The 26,048-nt window shown below is 40.6% G+C and overlaps 1 protein-coding gene across 2 annotated transcripts in view; it reads left to right on the top strand.

Annotated features, from left to right (window-relative positions):
* The first annotated feature begins 2,239 nt into the window (after window positions 1–2,239).
* The window catches only part of MND1 (meiotic nuclear divisions 1), a 61,130-nt gene continuing 37,321 nt past the window's right edge, over window positions 2,240–26,048 (top strand). For both annotated transcript variants that reach the window (XM_055336675.1, XM_055336674.1), the window contains exons 1-4: window positions 2,240–2,284; window positions 8,874–8,939; window positions 13,246–13,303; window positions 17,220–17,368. In XM_055336675.1, coding sequence (XP_055192650.1) covers window positions 2,282–2,284; window positions 8,874–8,939; window positions 13,246–13,303; window positions 17,220–17,368 — 276 coding nt within the window. In that variant the 5' untranslated portion in view covers window positions 2,240–2,281. The remainder of the gene's footprint in view (window positions 2,285–8,873; window positions 8,940–13,245; window positions 13,304–17,219; window positions 17,369–26,048) is intronic.

Here is a 26,048-nt window from a genome sequence, read left to right as displayed (position 1 = left end):
ACCACGGGAAGGTTCTTTTCAGGTGGGGGTGCATTTCCTGAGAAATCAAGGGGATTGAAGGCAGTAGAATGTGTCTCTTCTGGTTGGTGGTGTAATTCTGAGGTTTGGTATTCCAGAACTGTGGTCCACATTCAAGAATCTCCGAGAAATGTAACTACAGTTCAGTGATGTTTAGTACACAGCTCCAGCTCCAGTGGGTAACCCTCTCTATGTGAACTCATCTTTTCCAAGAGAAGACCCAAGTGTCCAAAGCCATATTGGACACCTCAAAGGCAAGTGGCTTGCTTTATGTTCATCCTGTATACTCTGTTTTTGGGATGAGCGCCTAGCCTTGGTGGAGTCAGCCATGGCCCAAATGGCAGAGAGTTCATTTGATGGAAATGGCAAGAACCATGATTCTGTGCAGAAAGAATGCTGGGGGGTTAAAGATGGAGAGTGGCCAAGGGCCTGGAAGGCAACTAGAGATTCACAGTATCCTCTCCAACTGGAGTTGTGTCCTCAGATCTCATCTTGTTCTCTCCTCTTACAAACTCTTACATCCTCTTGGGCAAAGAAAGAGTTTGTAAAAATTTTTAAATGCCCAAACTGAGAAGTGCACACATGTTTAGTGGCTTTTCCTTCTTTCCCATCTCACCCTTGCTGCTTCCTCACTCCCAAATAAATTACCAGCACATCTTTTTCTCAGGCTTCATTTTGAGGAAAACTCAGGCCGGGGATTCTGAGTTTCCAGGCTCCTAGTCTAGAATGTTGTGGGTAACACGTGGTTATGTCTCTTTGGCCCTGCAGATTCTTTGCTTATGGGGAGGGATGTGGCCCGGGCAGGGGCAACAGGGCCCTAGAGCAGGATCTAGGGGAAGGGTGGGTTGCTCAGATGGAAGATTAGTTCTGATGAAAACATAATTCCTTATGGGTGTGGCCTGGCCCATCTTCACACACACTGCAGGCAGCAGATAAAAAGAATAAACAATGCATAGGGTTTTGTAAAAACAAATTTGTACATTAAACATCATTTTGGGGTACCAAAATGCTAGGTGGTAGAAATGAGATCCAAATTCATGAGTACTTCTCAGATGCTGCACATGTTTATTTATCATACTTAAAAACCTATATACTACATCTGCCTGCTTCATCATGTTGCAAAACTTGGAGTGTCTCAAGACATCTGTTAAAAGATAAAACCGAAGCATATTAAAAATTTGAGTTTTAGCAAAATCAATTTTTTAAATAAAGATTTTATTTATCCATGAGAGACACAGAGGCAGAGACACAGGCAGAGGGAGAAACAGGCTCCTTGCGGGGAGCCCGGGATCACGCCCTAGGCCGAAGGCAGGCGCTCCACCACTGAGCCACCCTGGCGTCCCTTAAGATCTTACTTATTTACTCATGAGAGACACAGAGAGAGGTAGAGACTGAAGGAGAAGCAGGATCGCGCCCTAGGCGCCGCCCCCCGCCCCCCCCCAACTCAACCGCGAACTGCCTAGGCCTCTGCCTCCGAGCTACATCTAGGCCAGGTTTTTGCAGCGCGAAGAAAGGGCGGGCTAAAGTGAGAGAGAGCTCAAGAGTTTCTTTTAAAAATAGATGATAAGGGATCCCTGGGTGGGTCAGCGGTTTAGCATCTGCCTTTGGCCCAGGGCATGATCCTGGGGATCGAGTCCTGCATTGGGCTCCCGGCATGGAGCCTGCTTCTCCCTCTCTCTCTCTCTCTCTTCTCTCTGTGTTTCTCATAAATAAATAAATCTTAAAAAAACAAAAAAGATTATTGATAGATAGATAGATAGATAGATAGATAGATAGATGATAGAGAAAAAGGCGTCCCATGGGGATCCCTGGATGGCTCAGCCGTTAAGCATCTGCCTTCGGCCCAGGACATAGTCCTGGAGACCTGGGATCGAATCCCGCATCAGGCTCTCTGCATGGAGCCTGCTTGTGTCTCTGCCTGTGTCTCTCTGTCTCTCATGAATAAATAAATAAAATCTTTAATAAAAAAAGGAGTCCCATTGCACGCCAGGGGCGAAGAGGAGGAAGCAGCAGAACCCCAGGCCCCAGGCCTCCGCGCTTCCCGCAGGCCCCGCCCCTCCCGCCGACCTCCCCGCTCGGCCGCCAGGGGTCGCCGCGCGCCGCCCAGGCAGAGGCCGCCGCCGCCCCGCCCCCGCCGCCGCCGCCGCCCCCCCGCCCCCCCGCCCCGCGGCGCTGTAGGCGCCAAAGTCAAACCCGCCCGCCCGCCCCGCCCCGCCCCGCCCCGCGCGCAGGCCCGGCCGCCCGAGGACCCGCCGCCCGCGCCATGGTAAGCGCTGAGGCCCGCTCCGGGACCTGCTCCGGGACCCGCTCCGGCTCCGCTCCCGCGCGGCGTCCCCGGCGGCGGGCGCCCTCGGCCGCGTGGGGCCCCGGCGGGCTCCGGGGGCCTGGCTCCCGGGGAGGCCCCCCGACCCCCCCCCCCGCCCCCCGCGGCCTAGGGCGCAGCCGAGCCCCCTCGGGGCCGAGCCGCGTGTGCCCCGCGTGTGCCCCGCGCGCGGCCGCCCGGAGACCCGGGACGCGAGTGAGCGGCCGCCCGGGGCCCGGGAGAGACCGGGACCCCGCGAACCCGCGGGGCCCGCCTGTGAATGGCTCCGAGCCCTGCACGCCGGGGGGGCGGGGGCCGCTGAGGGCCGCTGAGGGCCGCGCCGCCGCGTGACCTGCCCCGACCTCCCTCCGGGCCGCGCCGCGCCGCGCTCCAGGCCACCCCGTGCCCCTGCGAACTTGACGTCCTCCAGCTCCTCAGATCATTTTCAGGAACCTTCAGTTTCGGGTCTTTTTTTTTTTTTTTTTTTTCCCCTGCTTCTGTTGGCAGAGGATCAACACCTAATTAAATGGATCAAAGGTTTTAATATCTTAATTTAGTGAAGTGGCCGTTATTTTGCTGGCCAAGGACCGAGGTTGCACGGTGACTTCTTTGAAGATTCGTGTCCAGATGCGCTCACAACTGATAACGGCTGCTTTGTGGTTGAGCTAACAACACGGCCACCTGGGCGCGGCGCCGGCTCGGAAACCCCACCGGGACGCGCCGAGATGCGGGGCCGGGGCCGGGCCGGGGCCGGGCCGGGGCGCGTGCTCGCGCTTCTCTTTTTAAGCTATTTCTTTTTTTTTTTTTTTAATTTTTATTTATCTATGATAGTCACAGAGAGAGAGAGAGAGAGAGAGAGAGAGGCAGGGACGCAGGCAGAGGGAGAAGCAGGCTCCATGCACCGGGAGCCCGACGTGGGATTCGATCCCGGGTCTCCAGGATCGCGCCCCGGGCCAAAGGCAGGCGCCAAACCGCTGCGCCACCCAGGGATCCCCGTGCTCGCGCTTCTCACAGTTCCCGGCCTGATGCGGCGGCTCCGCAGAGCCACGGCACCACCGCCCGCTTTTGCCCTTGCACCCCCCCCTCTCCGTACGAATCCTCTTCTAATACCAAATGGCAATTTGCTGCTAACGCTTGCAGGCGCTCAGCCTCTGACCATCAAACAAGTCAGAATAAAACTCTTGAGATCCAGCCTATTTAATGGATGCTCAGGAAGTGAGTTTAGTGTTACGTTGATCAAAAACAGATTTTTGTTCTCTTCCCCCCCCCCTTTTTTTTTTTAAAGATTTTATTTATTTATTCATGAGAGACACAGGCAGAGGGAGAAGCAGGCCCCATGCAGGGAGACCCACGTGGGAATCGACCCTGGGTCTCCAGGCTCAGGCCCTGGGCTGAAGGCGGCACCGCTGAGCCTCCGGGCCTGCCCTGTTCTCTTTCCTGATTGTGAATCGATAGTTGTTTGTTTTGATTCGATCAGGCTTGGTGAATAAAGTCGCAAATCCAGGCATATTTTTGGAATTGGAGGAACTGCAGTGTACCCCTGCCACTTCTGGGGGCAACGGGTATCATCTACTTTTAATTTTTCAAAATGTTCTTATAATTGCTAAACAGGACTGCTTTTAGGAATTTTGTAACTCCTAATTATTCGGGGAACGTTCCTTAGATGGATAGTTTCTTAAGTGACTTCGAATACAGGTTTCCCCTAGTCTTTGAAGGTAGTGTTTCTGTGAAGTCTTCTGTAATCTGAAATGGCATAAGGTGAAGAAACAGTTATTAATTTATATGGGAAAAAAATTTTGAGCATTCCTAGACCCCCAAAATAACGTCTCATAAGCTGCTTTTTTTTTTTTTTTCAATTAAAACATTTTTTTCTCCTCAGGCTTCTCAGATACCTTAGGACACATCTTGCTAACAGATGCACGAAGTAAATTAAGATCCAGCACAGATGCTTACCAACACAGTTCAAAGCTATGGTGGCTTATGCTTGAGATGCTGGATATGGTTTCCAGGGAAGGACTGTGGCACAGCCATTCCTAAAACAAACACTGGGCGCTATTTTTGCTTTTTGCCTTTTTTCATGCAAGTGAAAATGCTCTTAGGATTTCTTCTGATTAATGAAAACAGGTACTGTTGTGTAGTCCTTGTGAAAAGTGGGGACAGCTGTATGTTGGTCAGCAGGGAAGCTTGGTTGTCCTCAGGTCTCGACTCTCCTTACGAATTTGAATGCATCTCTGACTTATGTGGTCAGCAGATTTTCTTTGATATTAAGTATTAAATGAGCCCTTGTTGATTTTTTGGAGAAATTCCTAAATATGAATTAGCGTGGCATAGTTTTACATTAGTTATTTTAATTCTGGCTGCGATACTGTCCTCCTGTGGTTAATAACGAAAACTATTTCTAGTCATGAAAGAGACCGATGAATAAATTGGCCTGAAAACAATGTAAAGGGATGATCCAGCTCATCCATATTTCTTGAGTGACTTTCATAGCTGCTGAACTGAGTGATAAGGGCTTTCCTAAAACTGTGTGCCTCCAGGATACTAGGCTCTCCTCATTGTTTCTGGATGGCAGATTCTTAGGGAGTCCATGAATCTTTCCAAGGAGCTGTTTTATAATACCAAAACATTAGGAACCTTTCCTAAAGCTTTGAATCTTCTTTCCACTGACAAGGCTACAGACTGAAGTCCTAAAGGGATCTCAGTGCCCCTGACCCACCTCTAGATTCTGGGGTGAGAAGAGGAGTGTTCTCAATCCTGGGGCTGGTTAAAGCACCTTAAGAGGCTTTTAAAAACATGCCTGCCTAGGCCTAGGCCCAGGTCTGGTCTCAGAGACCCTGATAGAGTTCAGATGGCATACGCCTTGGCATCAGTATTTTTAAAAAAATCCTGAGATGATTTTTTTTTCTTTCTTTCTTTCTGAGATGATTCTAATAGCAGTTTGAAACCCACTGGACTAGAGAAATGAGCCAAAAGAGCCTTCTTAACTAGGTGTGAATTTCATGCTTGGTTTATTCTCATACTGCTGAGGCCAGTGTGAAGGGAGGCTAATTAAAGCAGTATTGAATGCTGGCTCTCGACTCCGGGTTTAGTGAGTAGGTCTATATGGTTTCTCGGACTGAGATTTGTGTGCTTTCTCTCAGAAAGTCAGTAAATGGTTATCACAGAATTATTTTATTTTTAATTTACCCTGTGTCATATTTGTGGGAGTGCAGTGGGTGTTGTGGGGTTTGGGAACCTAAACAGTCTCACATTTTAGGCTTGGGGCTTTAGAGACATGGCCTTGGAGTCAAGGGCTGGCCTTTGGTCTGCTGTAACCCAGCACCAAGCTCTTGGAAGGCCAGCACAGTGCACGTTCTGAAGTTTTCAGCCAGCTAAGAAAGACAAGTATATGAATTGATTTAATGAAGGTGTGTTCTAGGAACACATGGTATGACGCTCAGGCTGTCCTGTGAGCTCAGGGAAGCTCTTTTACAGAATGTTTACACTAGGCCTTAGGAGACTTTAGAAGTTTGAATTTGCAAGAGGAGCAGGTGTTTTAGATAGAATAGTTTTTATTTATTTATTTATTTATTTATTTATTTATTTATTTATTTATTTTAAAGATTTTATTTATTTATTCATAGAGATGCAGAGAGAGAGAGAGAGAGAGAGAGAGGCAGAAACACAGGCAGAGGGAGAAGCAGGCTCCATGAAGAGAGCCTGCCATGGGACTCTATCCAGGGTCTCCAGATCACGCCCTGGGCTGCAGGCGGCGCTAAACCGCTGCGCCAACCGGGGCTGCCCAGATAGAATAGTTTTTTAAAGACACAAATGGGAAAGAGCATGCTGGGAGTGGAGAATTACAAGTACAGATCTTCTTCTTACAATAGAGTTACACTGTGATAAACCCATTGTGAGTTGAAAATATCATTAAGTCAAAAATGCATTTAAAACACCTAACCTACAGAATCATAGCTTAGCCTAGCCAACTTTAAACATGATCAGAACACTTAGACATTAGCCTGTAGCTGGGCGAAAGCATCTAAGACAAAGCCTGCTTTATAATAAAGTATTGGATATCTCCTGTAACCTACTGAGGACGGTACTGAAGGCAAGTAACAGAATGGAGGTGTAGGTACAAGATGGTTGTAACTATCGATTGTTTACTTTATGGTTCCTTGGCAATTGACCATTGCTAGCCTGGGGAAAAGATTCAAATTCAAAATTCTAAGTATGGTTTCTACTGATTGTGTATCACCTTCGCGCCATCATAAAGTTGAAAAAGTCGAACAATAGTCAGGGACTGTCTAGTTTTTGTATTATAGCTCAAGTTAACTCTCCGAATTATGCTAAAATTTGAGGTGGGGAGTGGTATTTGTGAGAGGTAGATTGGGGTCAGGTGATTAAGGGCCTCGTCTATCACTGGAGCGATTGGCTACTTCTAGATGGTTTGGAGCCACTGAAGGCTTTAAGCAAAGGAGAGGCATGGGTAGATTTGCTTCTTGGCCATGTGGAATGTGAACTTAGAGGTGAGACCAAGTGTGGCCAGAGGGCTTGCAGGTATGTTGCAGGAAACAGAACACATAATGAAGGCCTGAACTGAGGTAGGGTTTGTAGGGATGGAGCAGACAGGGTGGATTTGAGAAAGTTAAGCACTAAAATTGGCAAAACTTGGTGATTGCTCTAGTGTGGAGTAAGAGGGGTGAAGGAACATGGGATGACTGCCAGGCCTCTGGCGTGGCTAAAAAGATGGTATCTGAGCTCCAGATCTAGAACAGCAGGTTTGGGGAGTAGATGTAGGAGAAGAAGAGTTCAGTTTTAACCCTCTGAGTTTGAAGTCTGTCCAGCAGGCAGGTAGATGCATGAAATTGAAGCTCAGGATCATTCTTCAGAGGCTGATGTAAAGATTTGAGGATTCAGCGTAAATGTTAAAACCATAAAAGCAGAAGAGATCAAAGAAAAGGTGTGAGGAGATGAGGGGATCAATAAAGAACCCTGCGGGAGCTTCAGTGTTTGCAAGCAGAGAGAGGAAAAAGAGAAATATCCATATTTTACCAGAACAACTCATCAAGGAACCATCTGATAATTTTATTGCTGTGAAAATGAGTGAGTGGGTTTCTAGGCTGTGCAAATAGAATAAAGACTCGTGCACTCTGGTGTGTGTATTCAGAATGGCAATGTCAAATCCCTTTCCCCATCTATTGAAGGCTTTCATTTTCCAGGGGAGTATTGGTTGAACAGGCTCAGTGTTTTTTTTCTGTGTCTCCTTTTTTATGTGGTACAAAGTGTTTCAAAGTTATTACTAAGCAGCTTATGTTGTCTCATAACCCTGTGTGACTTTTGAGCACGTCACTTAAAAATATTAGTGTAGAATTCTCTTATTAGAGATGATAGTTCTCTCTTTTGTTATTTTCTGTGAATCTTCAGGTTGAGGGAATTTGGCCTTTTTAAAAAAAAGTTGGGGGATCCCTGGGTGGCGCAGCGGTTTGGCGCCTGCCTTTGGCCCAGGGCGCGATCCTGGAGACCCAGGATCGAATCCCACATCGGGCTCCCGGTGCATGGAGCCTGCTTCTCCCTCTGCCTGTGTCTCTGCCTCTCTCTCTCTCTCTCTGTGACTTTCATAAATAAATTTAAAAAAAAAAATTTAAAAAAAAAAAAAAAAGTTGGATTTTAGCTTTATGTATTCTAAATACAATATAGTGTAAAATTTATAATCAACAGAGATTGTAGTTATATATTAATTATTATAATTTTTAATTGGCTAAACTGTAGTTATAGAATAATAGTTACCTGCAGTAGGCCTCTGTTTTCGACTTGGATAGGTTTTTCCTTCCTCCAACCTACCCTGCAAAATGCTACTAAATGTCGTCTTACTAAAACAACTAATCTTGTCACTCTCCTGTTTTAGAAATTACTCAGTAGCTTCTCATTGTCTAGAATAACATACATTCTCTTGGGCTGGACAATCAGCCTCCTGTGATCTGGCTCCAGATGACCTTTCTCACCTTACATGCCCCTCCCTCTACATGTACCACACAGTAATCATCCCTGAATGCTTGTTTTTCTGGAGCATTCCGTGTACTTTCATAACATCGTGCCTGTGCGTTCTAAGGACACTTTGTCACCATTTCTCAACTTGCCAAAATCCTTTTCATCTCTACCCTTCCTAGATAGCCCTCAACCTTCCCTGTGGTGGAATTCATTCTGTCCTTGGTAGCAATTTGTGCAATGACCTCTTCATCATTTATTAGTGGTGTCTGTTTTCTCTGAGAGGTTGTAAGTCTCTTGAAGGTAAATATAGTGACTTATCATTGGATCATTTCATAAATACTGAATTTCTATTAACTGCCAGGCTCTGTCTCAACCACAGTTCTTATTAATACACTGGTAGCACCAGCCACAAGGCTTGGCATATAGTAGTTAAAATGAGTCTTTAGCTCTGGCTCTGAGAGTTATCAAACCCATTGGCAGACAAGACCATAACATTTCAGATGATGTTTCAGACCAAGTTGTTTTAAAATGCAAGGTCTTTTTTTTAACACACAGTGTTTACTTTTTTACTTTTGTGCTGTAGTCAAAGAAAAAAGGACTGAGTGCAGAGGAGAAGAGAGCCCGTATGATGGAAATATTTTTTGAGACGGTGAGTTGTTTTCTCTAAGATTTTATATAGTATTTTATGTCATTTTCTCCTTAAGTGTATGTCATTCAGTGTTTGTACTTTTTTCATTAGATATCAATGCCCATTAATTTCTTGAAGAATAGATAAAATTCTGCAAACATTTTTTGTTTCTGTGAAGCTGTGGAGTAAGAAAGAACCCTACCCCAATGTTCACTTCTGTCCAGAATGATCTTTCTGAAGCATATATTTGATTGCGTCCTCTTTCTTTTTTTTTTTTTTTTAATTTATTTATGATAGTCACACAGAGAGAGAGAGAGAGGCAGAGACACAGGCAGAGGGAGAAGCAGGCTCCATGCCCCGGGAGCCCCACGTGGGACTCGATCCCGGGTGTCCAGGATCGCGCTAAATCGCTGCGCCACCCAGGGTTCCCGATTGCGTCCTCTTTCTACCTGGAAATAATAATGCTAATAGTTAACATCTACTGAGTGCTTCCTAGGTGCCAGCATTGTTCTGATCACTTGGTGTAGGTTATCTGCTATTTTTTGTTTTTGTGGTATTTTTTTTTTAAGATTTTATTTATTTATTCATGAGATACATAGAGAGAGAGGCAGAGGGAGAAGCAGGCTCCATGCAGGGAGCCTGATGTGGGACTGGATCCCGGGACCCTGGGATCAGGCCCTGAGCCAAAGGCAGATATTCAACCGCTGAGCCACCCAGGCATCCCAGTGTAGGTTATCTGATTCCATCCTTTTTTTTTTTTTTTAAGATTTTATTTACTTATTCATGAACGACCCAGAGAGAGAGAGAGAGAGAGAGAGAGGCAGAGACACAGACAGAGGGAGAAGCAGGCTCCATGCATAGAGCCCGACGTGGGACTTGATCCTGGGTCTCCAGGATCACACCCTGGGCTGCAGGCGGCACCAAACCGCTGTGCCACTGGGGCTGCCCTGATTCCATCCTTTTAACTGTATGAGATCAATACTGTTATGATCGTCATTCTACAGATGAGGACATCTGATACACAGCTTAATATACCAGCTCTAGATATCAAAAATAAAAGCAGTTGTACTAGCATTCAAATCCAGGGAAGATCGTCTGATTTTAGAGAGTGCTGAATACTGCCTCTTTACATTTATAAATCTGTCTGTGGTCTAACACTATATCATAGTACATAGGCCACCTTAATTTATTCCAGATATTTGTGCCTGCCACCAATAGGAAATATGTTTGAAGTTTTAGGTCCTAACTGATGGAACCAGGATTCAAACCCAACCACCAGGCTCTAAAGGCTATTTTGCTTACCATGTTGCTATACGGTAGCTTTTTTTTTTTTTCTTCCATGTTTAAGTCCAAATCTTAGGCCTACAAAAAACACTAACTTCCTGTGTCTTAGCCTAAAACTTGACAGGACCTTCAAAGTCTAGTCTGGCCCCAACCTACTAGCTACTTTGGTTGTATACAAATGTGAAGAAGTTGGGAGAAAATGGCAAAATAGATATGAAATTAATAAGATAGTTAATGATAATACTTGACATTTTCATTTTGATAATGCAGATTCTCAGTAAAACAAGCAAAACATTCTGGGGAACCTTTGTTTTAAAAACTGCCCTCTAAGTTTAATCTTACTGATGTTATCTGCCTGTAATGACTTACCAAAAGTCATTGGCAATTCAAAACAGAGTATTATTTTAATAATGGTGATTAGGAAGGGACACCTGGGTGGCTCAGCTGGTTAAGTGTCTGACTCTTGATTTCAGGTCAGGTCATGATGTCAGGGTTGTGAGATTGAGCCCCAAGTTGGGCTCCACACTCAGCTCAGAGTCTACTTGCAAGCTAGCTTCTCTCTCTGCCTCTGCCCCTCTCCCTGCTCTAGCACTCTTTCTCATAAATAAATAAATAAATAAATAAATAAATAAATAAATAAATAAATAAATAAAATCTTTTAAAAAGAATGATGATGATTAGGAAGATAAATTGATAAAGTTTATATATGGGGATTATGACTCTTCTACTGAGTTTAAATATTTTTCCTGTGGTCTCAGCAAGAAAAGTAGATTTAATTCTTACTAGGCAGTGGAAAGCTGAGGTGAGTGGTGGGGGAAATGATTTTGTCATTTATAATATTGTTAATTTTCTCAAGTATCAAAATTGGCTGTTTCAGATTGAAAATTTTTCAACCCTGCTATCAATGAATAACATCATATTGATGAGTGGTAATAGCTTCCAGAAGTTCAGTAGTCACTGAGTTTTTATGTAAAGCTAGAAATTGATTGTATTGATTGATTTTAGTTCATATATTCCTATATATTCATTCATATGTGTATGTTTATATGTACATATAAATATTATACAAATATACGTATATTTGAAGTTGCTAATGTAATAGAAAAACTTAGTAGCATGAGAGCAATATAATTCAATGAGAGCACTTGCACCTGAAATCTGTTTTACCAAATAACTTTGTGACCTTAAGCAAGGATTGGACCTATGTCTCAGTTTCCTTGCCTATTAAAAAGGATAGTAATAATTGCACCTAGCTGACAGTGTTGGTATGAGGGCTAAATAAGATAATCCATGTAAATCGTTACAATGTTCAGGTCTCATAAGTACTTAATTACAAGTTGTCTAGCTTTATAACTATATGCCTTTCACATTATCTTACATGTGATCTTATTTATTTATAGACATAGGTTTTATAAAACATAAAAATTTGTATGTTTATATGTGTTATGTGTGTAAAAATATGTGCGTGTGTGTGTATATAAAGGTTTAGAGCCATTATGTTCATCTCTCCTTTATTACTTCTGTTTAATATTATGGAGAACTAATATTTCCTTGAGACCATATTCTCTGTTCACTTAAGTGACCACATTTTAGTTCTGAAGCTAGTACTTTGCAAGCCCTCTTATTATTTACACAGAAATGCCATGGGGGCAGCCAATATGTCCAGAGCTCTTCCTTGATGACCACATATAGGCATATGTCTCAGTGACTTCATATTCTTTTTCCAGGGAATCTAAAATGGTTCCAAATAGATTTGATTAATTGATTTTTAGAAATGTATTGGAGGCCTGAAGGCAGTAATTTATTGCATATTTTCTGAGACCCTAAAGTATTATCTTTAAATGGTTTATTTATAGACATGCAAAAATTGATTTTATACTCTAAAACCAATGACAGTATTTTCCTTAATTTACTAAATCTTTAGTGAGATGAAGTTACTTCTCCCAATATTTTATTATGAAAGATGAAAGAATTTTGCGGTAAATACCTATATGCCTAACATCTATATTCTACGTTAACATTTTACTCTGCTTACTTTATCACATATGTATTCATCTGTCCACTCCTTTATCTAGGTGTTCATTTTTTTTTAGGGGGGGAGGAAGAGGGTATACCCTTTAAAGAAGTTCTTTATACATGCTGGATACCAGTCTTTTGTCAGAAATTTGTGTTTTGTGAATATTCTAGTCACTATTTGTCTTTTCAGTTTCTTAACAGTGCCCTTGCATGAACAGAAATTTTAAAATTTTATGAAGTCTAGTTTCTATCCTATTGAAGTTACCTTCTATCCTATTGAAGTTAGAAGAAATAGATCCTAGATGTCCATTAAAACAATCACAATAATTCTGTTACAATTATTGAATGCTTGAGTCTTTTCATTTTTGTTATCCAAACTCATTTTACCACTCAACCAAGGCTTAGTACAAGAATAAAGGAGTGTTCTACGTAGATTTTTTTTCCAACTACAAGCAAGATTAAATATTCTACATGTTTATATTCCCATATTTTGTTTTGCATATCATGAACATGCTGACTGTATAGGTGAATAATTGATAGTCAAAATTATATAATTTTCCTATTGTTTAGGTATAGCTCTTCCAGGAAACCTTAAATATAAACAAATCTTGACAGTTGTCTGTTTTGCTTTTAGTTAGAACTGCTAAATCTGTGATATATGATATATGCTAAGCAAATCACTGTTTTCTTAAAGCGTCCAAGAGAAGGTAATTATCTCATGTTAAATAATTCATTATAAGTAGTTTTTATACTTCATTAAGAAGATGTTCTTTACATTCTGCTCTCCAGTTACTTTAAAGAGTTGCATATTTGTGCAAAATCTGTCCCTTTTAAATTGTGTTGAAGATATTGAACAGGATAATTGCAATTTCTTCTAGCTCTAAAATACTTGATTCTGTTGCAGTCTTCATTACTAGGCACAGCTTTTATAGTACAATGTTTTGTTAATATAATTATGGTAAATATAAATATATAGTAGGAAATAAATACATATTTTTATCTCTTTTTTTTTCAATCTCTTAAACAGAAAGATGTGTTTCAGTTAAAAGACATGGAGAAGATTGCTCCCAAAGAGAAAGGCATCAGTGAGTATCAAAGATGTGCTGAGATATTTTGGGAAACATTGGTCATCTTTGCTGCAGCAGTCTTTCACTTTATGAAAACATAAAGTTCTAGAGATGAAGAATATTTGTAAAAGACCTTACATGGTATCTTTGGGCCATGGCCATGATTCTTATGTGTAGAATATCTGCTTTAGGAAAATTAAAATGGAGTATACATGCATACCTGTATATATACACACACATCGATACACAAATATACACCTTTATTTATTTATAGGTGTAATTTACTTCAAAAGAAGCAAAAACCGTTGTTGTGTGTTCTGGTATTTGTTAAATATGACTTTGTATTTTTACATGGTATATTAGTTTTCTATATTATTGTAACAAATTGCCACAAATCTGGTGGCTTAACACAATAGAACTTATTTTTTCGTAGTTCTGGAGGCCAGAAGTCTAAAATCAAGGTGTTGGTAGGGTTGGTTCTTTCCAGAGATTCTGAAGGAGACTCTATTTCATACTTCTCTCCTAGCTTCTGGTTGTTGCCACCAGTGCTTGGCTTAATAGTCAAATCATTCCAATCTCTTCCTCTGTTTTCACATAGACTCCGCCTTTGTTTTTTCCCATTTTGTCTCTTATAAGGATACATGTCATTGGATTTGGGACCTACCCTAAATCTCAGATGATTTCATTTATGATCCTTAATGGTGTCCTTTTACCAAATAAGGTCACATTCACAGATTTTTGGGGGTTATCTTTTGAGGGCTCAGTGTTAAACCCACTACATGTGGTATATATATTTTTAAACTTTATTTTCATTGTATAACCTATACATGTTTATTTTGACATATTTGAAAATTATAAAGTATATAGTCAAAGTAGAAATTGTTCGTAGGCCCTCTATTCTGGGATCACCAATGGTTAACATTTGGTGTATTTTGATGGTTTTTTCTTAGGTTCTGTCTATGTATGTATGTATCTGTCCTTTTTTTTTTTTAAGAGGAACCATACTGCATATATAGTTTTGAGTTTGTGTATTTTTTCATATAACATTATATCATCTACATTTCCCTATGTCGTTTGCTTTTTTAAAAAAATGACTTACAGTATCCGCATCCCCTAATGATTCATTCTGTACCATAATTAGCTTAGCCTGTTACCTGTTGTTAAACGTCTAGGTTGTTCCCAAATTTTGCTGTTAAAATTAATGTGTATTGTGCTATCTACAAATTCTTTTTCTAAGAAACTAATTTTTTAGAGCAGTTTTAGATTCACAGAAAAATTGAGAGGAAGGTACAGAGATGTCCTGAATGTTTCCCGCTCCCCACACATGCACAGCTTCTCCTGTTGTCAACATCACTCCCCAGTGGTACATTTGTTACAGTTGACACATCGTAATCACCCAAAGTCCATGGTTTGCATTGGGATTCATCCTTGATGTCATACATTCTGTGAGTTTGGATAAGTGTATAATGACACGGATCCATCATTACAGTATCATGCAGAGTATTTTTACTGCCCTAAAAAACCCCTGTGCTCCCATCTATTCATCCCTTTCTCTCACGCATAAATTTTTTTCCACATCTCCTACTACTTCATTAGAAAATGTTCCTAGAAGTAGAATAGAAAACAGAAACTTGTGGTGCCTGGGTGGCTCAGTTGGTTAAGCATATGACTCTTGACTTCAGCTCAGGTCTTGATCTCATGGTCCTGAGTTCCAGCCCCACAGTGGGCTCCAAGCTGGGTGTGGAGCCTACTCAAAAAGAAAGAGAGAGAGAAAGAGAGAGAGAGAGAGAGAGAGAGAGAGGGAGAGAGGGAGGGAGGGAGGGAGGGAGGAAGGAAGGAAAGACTTGTGTAGTTTTAAGCATTTTCTTTTTAAAGATTTTATTTATTTGAGAGACGGCAAGAGTGGGAGAGTGAACACAGGCAGAGGGGGAGGGAGAAGCAGACTCCCTGCTGAGCCAGGGAACCTGATGTGGGGCTTGATCCCAGGACCCCGAGATCATGACCTGAGCTGAAGGAAGATGCTTAACTGTGTGAGCCACCCAGACATCCCGTTTTAGGCATTTAATATGTACTCTCAAAGTGCCTTCAGGAAAGGCTATACCAAATTATATTCACATTCATTTCTCAGAACTGTATTTTCATCTTTTGAATCCTTGACATTTCATTTCACTTTGTACTTCTTTACAAGTAAGGTTGAATGGTTTGCACATTTGGTGTTGATTTTTTAAAATTTATTAAATCTTTAGTTTTCTAATAATTTTATTATATTTGGGGATCTACTATAGGAAAAATTAAAGTGGACATTAAAATGTGGATAATTTCTTGATACCGTTTTACTTAATAGAAAGTAAGAATTGTTCATTAATTTCAAACATTTATGAAATATGACTACATTCTTACATGCTATTTTTTAAAGCTGCTTATTTTTTATCTTACTGCTAACCATAACATTCAGTTCACAAGTTGTTTTTTTCTTTTTTAGTTTTCTTTTTTTTTTTAAATATTTATTTATTATTTATGCTAGACCTAGAAAGAAAGAGAGGCAGAGACACAGGAGGAGGGAGAAGCAGGCTCTATGCCAGGAGCCTGACGCGGGACTCGATCCCAGAACTCCAGGATCACGCCCTGGGCCAAAGGCAGGTGCTAAACCACTGAGCCACCCAGGGATCCCCATCTTTTTTAGTTTTCTTAGCAAAAAAGGCAATACACATTCATTGTTGGAAAAAAAAAATAAGAAAAGTGAACAAAAGGAAATAAAAGTTGGTTCTTACCTACCATTCAAAGATAACCACTGTCACATTTAGTGCCTATATTGTCTTTTACCTTTTTTTAAATAATTCTGTATAATAGATTTTGAATGCATATATATCCATGCTATTAAATACTTTATAACAAATTTAATGATTGGGGATCCCTGGGTGGCTCAGCGGTTTGGCGCCTACCTTTGGCCCAGGGCGCGATCCTGGAGTACCGGATCGAGTCCCGCGTCGGGCTCCCGGCATGGAGCCTGCTTCTCCCTCTGCCTGTGTCTCTGCCTCTCTCTCTCTCTCTCTCTCTCTCTCTCTCTCTCTCTGTCTATTATGAATGAGTAAATAAAATCTTTTGAAGAAAAATTAATGATTACATGGAATCCCATCACAATAAAATACTTCTAAAAGTCTGGTTATTGGGATCCCTGGGTGGCGCAGCGGTTTAGCGCCTGCCTTTGGCCCAGGGCGCGATCCTGGAGACCCGGGATCGAATCCCACATCGGGCTCCCGGTGCATGGAGCCTGCTTCTCCCTCTGCCTATGTCTCTGCCTCTCTCTCTCTCTGTGTGTGTGTGCCTGTGTCTCTGCCTCTCTCTCTCTCTCTCCGTGACTATCATAAATAAATAAAAATTTAGAAAAATAAAATAAAAGTCTGGTTATTGGACCAATTTATGATTTTTTGCTGTTGAAAACAGTGCTTTGACAAGTATCCCTATGCATGCCCATCATTATTTTTTTTGGCTGAATTTTATAACAATGGAATGTCTATATAAAAGTCATGTACACATCTAAGGTTTTAGATACATATTGCCAGATTTTCTTCCCATGTTGAGAGTACTCATTACCCTGAATGTTTTATTACATTTCTTAGTATTTCTAATTTGGTAGTCAAGACATCATATCTCATTCCTTTATTTTGCATTTCTTCAATTAATTAGTAGGGCCGAACATTTTTATTAACTGTGTATTTTTGTAGATGTCCATTGATATACTTTTGTTTTTCTATTCACGTATTTATCTTATTTTGTTATTTTTAAAAACCTCTTATTTGTTTATGAATTAACCTTTGATCTGTAATATTTGTTGCAAGTATTATCTTCAGTTTTTAGCGTTTTTTTTTTTTAGCGTTTTAATTACACTTCTGTTGCGACTTAATTTAGAGTCTTTAAAAATGATCTCTTTTAGCCGCTATGTCAGTGAAAGAAGTCCTTCAGAGCTTAGTTGATGATGGTATGGTTGACTGTGAAAAGATTGGAACGTCTAATTATTACTGGGCTTTTCCAAGTAAAGCTCTTCATTCGAGGAAACGCAAGTTGGAGGTTCTGGAATCTCAGGTAAGCCATCACAGTTAAAATCTACAGATTTGCTTTGTAAGCAAGAAATTTGAAGTTAGTGGTTTCCATTAAATTTTTAACATGCATTATTTGACTCAAAGTCTAAAGATGATCAACATTTCTTTCTCCTAAACAATACAAGGTTCTTAGAATGTTTTAACTTTAATCTTCCCTCATGCCATGATATTATTTTATAGTATTTTATGTTCTTTCTAGAGTTACAGCAAGATGGATGGGAAGGCACAGAGAGATTGCAAATACAATTGACCCTTTAAAAACAGGAGTTTGAATTGCATGAGTCCACTTATACGTGGGTTTTTTTCAATACATATAATACTGTAAATGTTTCTTCTTCTTCTTAATGATTATCTTAACATTTTTTTCCCTAGCTTGCTTTATTTTGAGAATATAGTACATAATACATTTATTATACAAAATATGTGTTAAACTAGCTGTTTATATTATTGATAGGGCTTCTGGGCAACAGTGGGCTATTAGCAATTAAGTTTGGGGAGAGTCAAAAGTTGTATGTAGATTTTGGACTGCATGAGGTTTGCCCCTAACTTCTGCATTGTTCAGTGGTCAACTGTGTAGTTCTCCCCCACTATCCAAAGTGGAGCTTTCCTATGAAAACTTTTGTAACTAAAATGGCATAAAGTGAAAATGCAATTACCATTAATCTATATGGAAAGAATTTCTGAATGTTCCTGAACCCCAAATGTAACCTGTCTTAGACTTCTCTGATGCCCATAGGATACATCTTGCTAATGGACCCACAAAATAAAGATAAAGCACAGATGCTCATAGACACAGTTTAAAACTGTGGAGTCTCATGCTAAGATTCTGAGTGTTGTTCCCAGGGAAGGAACTTGGTGGGGCCACTTTCACTGCTCTGGGTGCACGCTACCTCTGTTATGGCTTGCTGCAAAATGAATGCCAAAACATTATTTTTGCTTTTTACCTTTTTTGGTATAAGCAAAAATACTCTTCAGATTTCTTTTAGTTAGCAAAAATAGGTACTAATGTAGGTCTTTCATAGAAGCAAAATGGTATAATATGAACTTTTGAAAAGGGGGGATACCTATACCACCCTCCTACACCTCCCCACCTACACACAGTTTCTGCTGTGATTTACATTTTGTATTTAGCATGGTACATTTGTTACATTCAATGAGTCAATATTGATACCTTGTTATTAAGTAAGGTCCATAATTTACATTAGAGTTCACATTTTGTATTTTATGTTGTGTGAATTTGGACAAATGCATAAATGTCATGTATCCACAATTACAGAGTCATACAGAATAGTTCACTGCCCTAAAAATCTTCTGTGCTCCAGTTATTTGTCCTTTCCTCTCCCCTAATCCCTAACATCCAGTGATTTTTTTTTAATATTTTATACTTTTGCCTTTTCTGGAATGTCATACTGTTGGAATTGTGTTCTATAGCCTTTTCAGATTGGATTCTTTCACTTAGTAATACACATTTAGGATTCTTCCGTGTCTTTTGGTGGCTTGGTAGCTCATTTCACTTTATTGGTGAATAATATTCCATTACATAGATGTGCCACAGTTTGTTTATTCAGCTATCAAAGAAAATTTTAGTTACTTCCAAGAACATGTATTTTGTCTGTACTACAAAATTCTACTGCATTTTAATTTAAATTTTTTATTCTTTTATACAACCGAGGGGGTGAATTATGTGGAATTTACAGTGTAGGCAAGAAGTGGAACTTCAGGAAAAAGGGCTTTGCACTTGTTTTGGGGTGAAGCAAGGAAGACCCCTGATTAGAAGAAGATAGAAGATAACAGGAATAGGAAAAGTTAATCAAGAATAGTAAAGGAGGGACCCCCGGATGGCTCAGTGGTTGAACATCTGCCTTTGGCTCAGGGTGTGATCCCATAGTCCTGGGATTGAGTCCAGCATTGGGCTCCCTGCATGGAGCCTGCTTCTTCCTCTGCCTGTCTCTCTCTCTCTTTCTGTCTCTCTCTCTCTCTCTCTCTCTAGGTCTCATGAATAAATAAAATCTTAAAAAAAAAAAGTAAAGGAGATGAGTTTTTTTCCTGTTTGGTGATACTATGGGATTACATTTCTTCACAGGAAAATCCTGAAGCACCACTTTTGAAAATGTTGCTTCTGGGTTTAAGAAGGTCAAAATTTGTAGGCAGCCCTCAGTCTATGTTTTTAATTATAAGCAACACAAACTAACTCTGGTTAACAGCAGAAAAGGAATTTATTGAAAGATACAAGATGGACTTGCAGCATCACTAAGAAGGTTAGAAACCCAGTTCTAAAAGTAGACAGGAACTGAGGGAAGGTGCACAGCCAGACCACAGCCAAAGTCACACCATGAAACCTGTGTGATGAGGATTGTTCAGCCCCAGTGCCATGAACACTGCACCTAGCTCTGCTGACATCGGTGACCTCCGAAGATGGTTCCACTGGTACTCCTGACCCTGGCTAAAGAAGCAGATGTTGCTGCTACCCACCTTCCCTCCCTGCCCCCTGCCAAAACAAAACAAAACAAAACAACCCACCCCAAAATAAAGAACTTCTGTCCCAGCTGCTAGTCACAGTTTTGGGAAGTACATGTGATTGGCCAAGCCTGGGTTATATGCCCACACTCTAGTTGCCAGAGGGACTGGGGAAATAAATAATTGGGGTTTCTATGTTGGGAGTTAGGTCCCTCCTGTTGGCACCAGCAATTCTCCGAAATAGGAAGGGGGTTTGAATGCTGAGTAACACTCTCTCTCCTACCAGGATAGATACTTACAAAATAAATTGAGAGAAAAAACTAGAAAAGAACACAGGACTTGGAGTGAGAATAATAACAACAAAACTATTGAATACCTGCTGTCTTCTGAGTGCCAGACACTATTCTAGGCACTTGGAATCTATTGGTGGGCAAAGAATGGAAGCAGGGAAACAGGTAGGTTAAGTTCTTGGAATAATCCAGCTGTGAAGTAATGGTGATTTGGACCTAGGTGGTAGCAGCTCACCTACACTTCCTTAGCTATAGGTAGCCAGTAAGTTACTTAATTTTTTTCTCTTTTCTTTTTTCTCTTTTTTTTCTTTTCTTTTTCTTTTTTTCTTTTCTTTCTTTTCTCTTCTTCCTTCCTTCCTTCCTTCCCTCCTTTCCTTCTCTTTCTTCAAAGATTTTACTTATTTATTCATGAGAGACACAGAGAGAGGCAGAGACACAGGCAGAGGGAGAAGCAGGCTCCCTGGAGGGAGCCTGATGTGGGGCTTGATCCCAGGACCCTGGAATCACAACCTGAGCCAAAGGCAGATGCTCAACCATTGAGTTACCCAGGCACCCCCATTTTAAGATTTTATTTATTTTACAGAGAGAGAGTACATGTGAGCCGGGGGAGGGGCAGAGGGAGAGAGAGAATCTCAAGCAGACTCTGCCCTGAGCACAGAGCCCAACTTGGGGCTCGATCTCCAGACGCTGAGATGTGACTGAGCCTAAGTTAAGAGCTAGACACTCAACTGACTGAGCCATCCAAGTGCCCCCCAGTAAGCTACTTTCTGTTTCTTGTAAATTTCCTTGTTACGGAATTTAATATGAATGGAATCACATAATATGTATCTTTCATGACTGGCTTCTTTCATTTAGTATAATTCAGTGTGACATTCCTTTTTATGGCCAAATAATATTCCATTGTATGAATTTACCACATCTTATTTATCCATTCGTCAGTTGATGGCTATTTGGGTTGTTTCCACCTTTTGGCTATTATATGCAATGCTGCTATAAACTTCACGTACAAGTTTTTGCATGGATATATATGTTTTCATTTCTCTTGTGAATTACTGGGTCATATGATATTAATTATTTGAAGAACTTCTGGACTTCTTTCTAATTTGGCTGCACCATTTTACATTCTTACCAGCAGTATGTGAAGCTTCCAATTTCACCACATCCTCACTAAAACTTAATATTACCTGACTTTTTTGACTCTAGCCATCTTAGTGGTTGTAAAGTGGCATCTTATTATGGTTTTGTTTTCCATTTCCCTGATGACTAATGATGTTGCACATCACTACATGTATTTACTGGCCATTTGTGATCTTCCTTAGAGAAATGTCTATTCAGATCCTTTTGCCCCTTTTTTTATCTTTTAAACATGATGCTGCATTTTTTCCCTGCTAGGAAACAAATGCATATTCATCACTCAACAACTGTTTTTAAAAATTAATCATAAAATTAGAAACTTTATACAGGGTAATATACTTTTAGGCCTTATTGCATTTTCCTGTCTTCATGGCTTTTGTTCTTTTATACTCTTTGACCATTCCCTTGCCCTTCTTTTCTACCTAGCTGAATTCTAAACATCTCTCTTCTGAGAAGCCATCTCAACCTCCCAAAGCTTATGGTGTTTAGGCCTTCTGTAATATTTTTAGTTTTACCATAATATAATGTATTGCTTTGACACATACTGTTGGTTTTCTATGTAATGAGCATTGCCTTTTCTTCTTTACTAAACATTTTTTTTTTTACTAAACATTTTTTGAGACAACAGTGTATCTTACCAAAAAAATGCTCCTCTTCCATACGCCCTTGCAACTAAAGGAATGGAAAACTGTTCTGATGAGTGAGATGTAAGTAGAAGACTAGTTTTGAGGCTTGTAGGAAAATATTTACTTTCCTGGTAAAGGCAAAACCCCTTACCCTTCTTTTCCATCACATGGACATGAGATCATATTGTAATTCTACAATAACAAGCATTAGGATGAAGACCTATTCCTTAATGTCAGAGCTTGAATAAAAGGTTTGGATCTCTGATGGTATTTTGAGATGCTGCACTAGCCTTGGACTGCCTAACCTCTGGACTGTTTAATCCAGTTTTAGTTAAGTATTCTGTTATTGTAGCTGAATGTATTCTAAATGAATGAAATTGCTTTGAAAACTTCTTTTACATAAACGTGACTTAGATTTTTTTATTAATTGCCTATCATTTTGTAACAAACTGTGTACTCCAAAACTTTGGGCTCAGAGAAACAAATGCTGATATTTCACAGTTTCTGTGGATCCGGGCATGGCTTAGTTAGGTACCTCTGGCTCAGAGTCTCACATAAAGTTGTAGTCAAACAGATGGCCAGAGCTGCATTCTCATCAGAAGCCTCATCTGGGAGAGGATTTATTTCCAAACTCAACCATATGGTTATTGGATTTAGTCCCTTGAAGGCTGTTGGACTAAGGGGCCTTGATTCCTTGATTATTTTTAGACGGAGGCCTCCCTCGTTCCTTATATCCAGGGCTTCTCCATAGGACAGCTTACAGTATGGCAGCTAGCTTTCCACAAAGCAAATATGTGGGGAGTCTAAGACAGAAGCTACTGGGTTCCTTGGCAACTTAATCTTGAAAGTGACGTCTCTACATCTGCTACATTCTGGGTTGTTGGTTTTGTTTTTTTTAAGATTTTTATTTATTTATTCGTGAGAGACACACAGAGAGAAAGAGAAAGAGAGAGAGGCAGAGACACAGGCAGAGGGAGAACCAGGCTCCACGCAGAAGCCCGATGTGGGACTCCATCCCAGGACTCCGGGACCACGCCCTGGGCCAAAGGCAGACACCCAACGGCTGAGCCACCCAGGCATCCCTGTGCAAAACATTTTATCAGACACCGGAGGTAATTTGTAAAACTAGAAGTCAAGATTCATGATTTTTAAGAACCTGTAACCTGTGCTAAAGATATTCTGCACATGAAAGAGTGAAATTAAGAATGAAAATTGTAATATGAATTGTGAATGAGTGGTAATTAAAAGTGCTGCAGGAGAAGTTGGGATTTATATAAAGATAGAAAGTACTCACTCAGTGTTGCAGTGAACCAGATTCCAAATTCAAGGTTGCTTGGAAGGATTAGTTTATTCAGCCAAAGTAAAAGGTTAGCTTCCTTTTGAGTTTCTTATTAATTACTTCCAGGTTAGAGAGAGAGTGGGGGAAACTCTAAGTTTTCTCTCTTCCTCTCCCCATCTCCCCCTCCTTCTCCCTCCCTCCCCCTCCTCCCTTCTTTCTCCTTCCTTCCCTCCTTTCCTTTTCATCATTCTGTTGTGCTTTGGTTCTGCCCGTGATTCCAATTATGTACAGGAATGTATTCTTCTCTTGAGAATGGACATTCTTATAGTAGATCTGAAAATTAAATCAAGAAACACTTTTTTTTTTCTCCCTTGACTTTAGGTTGTATGTATTTATTATTATTTTTTTTAGGTTGTATGTATTGATCATTATTAAAGACAGTCTAAAACCTCATGGTTATAATTTATGTTTCTCTTTAATATTTTCTAAGATGGCAAATAACTCATCAACTGTGTGTGGGTCGCATTAACTGCTTTGACAGATATTACTGTATGCCTGCTCTGTGCGTGCAGTGTGCTAAGTTCTTTGGGCAATATGAAAATACTAGAATATGGGCAGCCTGGGTGGCTCAGCGGTTTAGCACTGCTTTCAGCCCAGGGCCTGATCCTGGAGACCCGGGATCGAGTCCCACATCAGGCTTCCTGCATGGAGCCTCCTTCTCCCTCTGCCTGTGTCTCTGCCTTTCTCTCTCTCTCTCTCTCTCTCTCTCTCCCTCCCTCCCTCCCTCTTTCTCTCTCTGTGTGTCTCTCATAAATAAAATCTTAAAAAAATACTAAAATATATGTTTCATGTTGAATAATTTACACTGTACTTAGTAAAGCAAGATAAATACCTTAAATGATTAACTTTTTATGAAAAGACATAGTTAATTAGTTTTTTAGTTTATGTAAGATTAGTGCCAAATATTGTCTGTTCTTTGGGTCCTAATTGTTATGAGTTTAGAGGATGGAAGATATTTATAAATCCACATACTTCAGGGAGAGTTCTTAAAAATAATTATTTTGGGCTGCAAGTTGAGTAGATTTAGATAGATGGAGAGATTCTCAAGGGGGACAGAGGGAGCCACTTATGCTGATGTTGAGAATGGCAGCCAAAATTCACTGAACACAGGTACAGTTTTAAGAGTTTATCTTGGTCCATTTAGGCTGCTATAACAAAATACCCCAGACTGGGTAGCTTTTAAACAACAAAACTTGTTCTCTCATAATTCCGGAGGCTGGTCAGGTAGGAGTACTCTCCTGGGTCACAGGCTTCTTGTATCCTCAGGTGGTTAAATTGCTTAGGCATCTCTCTGAAGCCTCTTTATGTGGTAATCCCATTCCTGAGGGCTCCAGCTTTATGACATCAATACCTCCCAAAGGCCTTACCTACCTAAGGTTATCAACATTATCTTTGGGGGTTAGAATTTCAACGTCTGAACTTTGGGGGAACACAAACATTCATACCATGGCAGAGCTTTTACATGTTTTCTAGCATTTGACTCCTTTTTTTTTTTTTTTTTTTTTTAAGATTTTATTTGATTATCCATGAGAGACAGAGAGAGAGGCAGGCAGAGGGAGAAGCAGGCTCCATGCAGGGAGCCCAATGCGGAACTCGATCCCAGGACTCCGGGATCAAGCCCTAGGCCAAAGGCAGGCTCTAAACCACCAAGCCACCCAGGGATCCCCTAGCATTTGACTCTTAACGACTGCATGAGCTGTGGGTATTATTAACTCCACCTATGTGAAAAGACTGAGACACCAAGAAGGTAAATTTAAGTTGCCCAAGGTGACAGTATTAGTAAATGATAAAGCAAGATTTGAATCCAGGCATTTTGACTCCATATTCCTTCCACATAACCACAGTTAAACAAAACTTTAAAGCAAATAATGTTCAGTGGATAGTTGGTGACCAGTTTGGAAAGATGTTGGTTTTGTTGTATAGTAGTAATGGGAAGATAAGGTTGGAAATTGTATTGAGGCCCACAGTATGGGATGTCTTAGTGGTTGGTTGGATTTTATTATGTACACCAAGCAGGGGAAGTTGAAATTGTATATTTTTATTTATTTTGCTGATGTAATTGCTTTTAAAAATTAGATTATAAGCTTAGAAAATAATGCTGTTACATTGTGATATTAAGCAAAAAATTCCCCCTCTGTATAGATGAGTAAGACCTTATAAATGTTGCTGACAACAATGCAATATGTAGTAATTTATTTCTGCATGGTTGAAATAAATACTTGGGTTGGGTGGAAGAAATAATTGTTAAGCTAGTCTCTAAATAGCTATGACATAGATACATTCCTGGGCCTTTTCACGTAAATTGTAACTTTCTTGGGCAAGAAAAACTTACATGGAGCTGAGGGTAGTGGTGCATGGTTAAGTCTGCCAGTTCTTCTGAAATATATGCAAATATGTTATGCTGTTTGGATGGTAGTAGAAGCAACTCTTTTGATTCAACAGAGAATAGAAATAATTAGATCTTTTTCTCAGAAGTTTTTGTTGTGAATTTTTACATAGCTTCAAAATTAATTACATTATGGAAACTCCCCAGTGAAGTGGCATTTCTCTATATCCTGAAGAACGTATAGAACTTTTTAAAGGTCAAGAGATGATTTTTTTCTTCTTGATAACTGTTTCAGGAGTTTTGGCTAAAACTTGCTGATTTTTCCCAATCAGGGTGGCTCAGCGGTTTGGTGCCTGCCTTCAGCCCAGGGCGTGATTCTGGAGACCCAGGATCAAGTCCCAACGTCAGGCTCCCTGCACGGAGCCTGCTTCTCCCTCTGCCTGCGTCTCTGCCTCTTTCTCTCTCTCTATGTGTCTGTCACGAATAAATTA

This window comes from Nyctereutes procyonoides, unplaced genomic scaffold (assembly GCF_905146905.1).
Source record: "Nyctereutes procyonoides isolate TBG_1078 unplaced genomic scaffold, NYPRO_anot_genome, whole genome shotgun sequence".
NCBI classification, from domain to species: Eukaryota; Metazoa; Chordata; class Mammalia; order Carnivora; family Canidae; genus Nyctereutes; species Nyctereutes procyonoides.
Note: the sequence above shows the minus strand (reverse complement) of the source record. Positions and strands in the feature narration are given on the sequence as shown.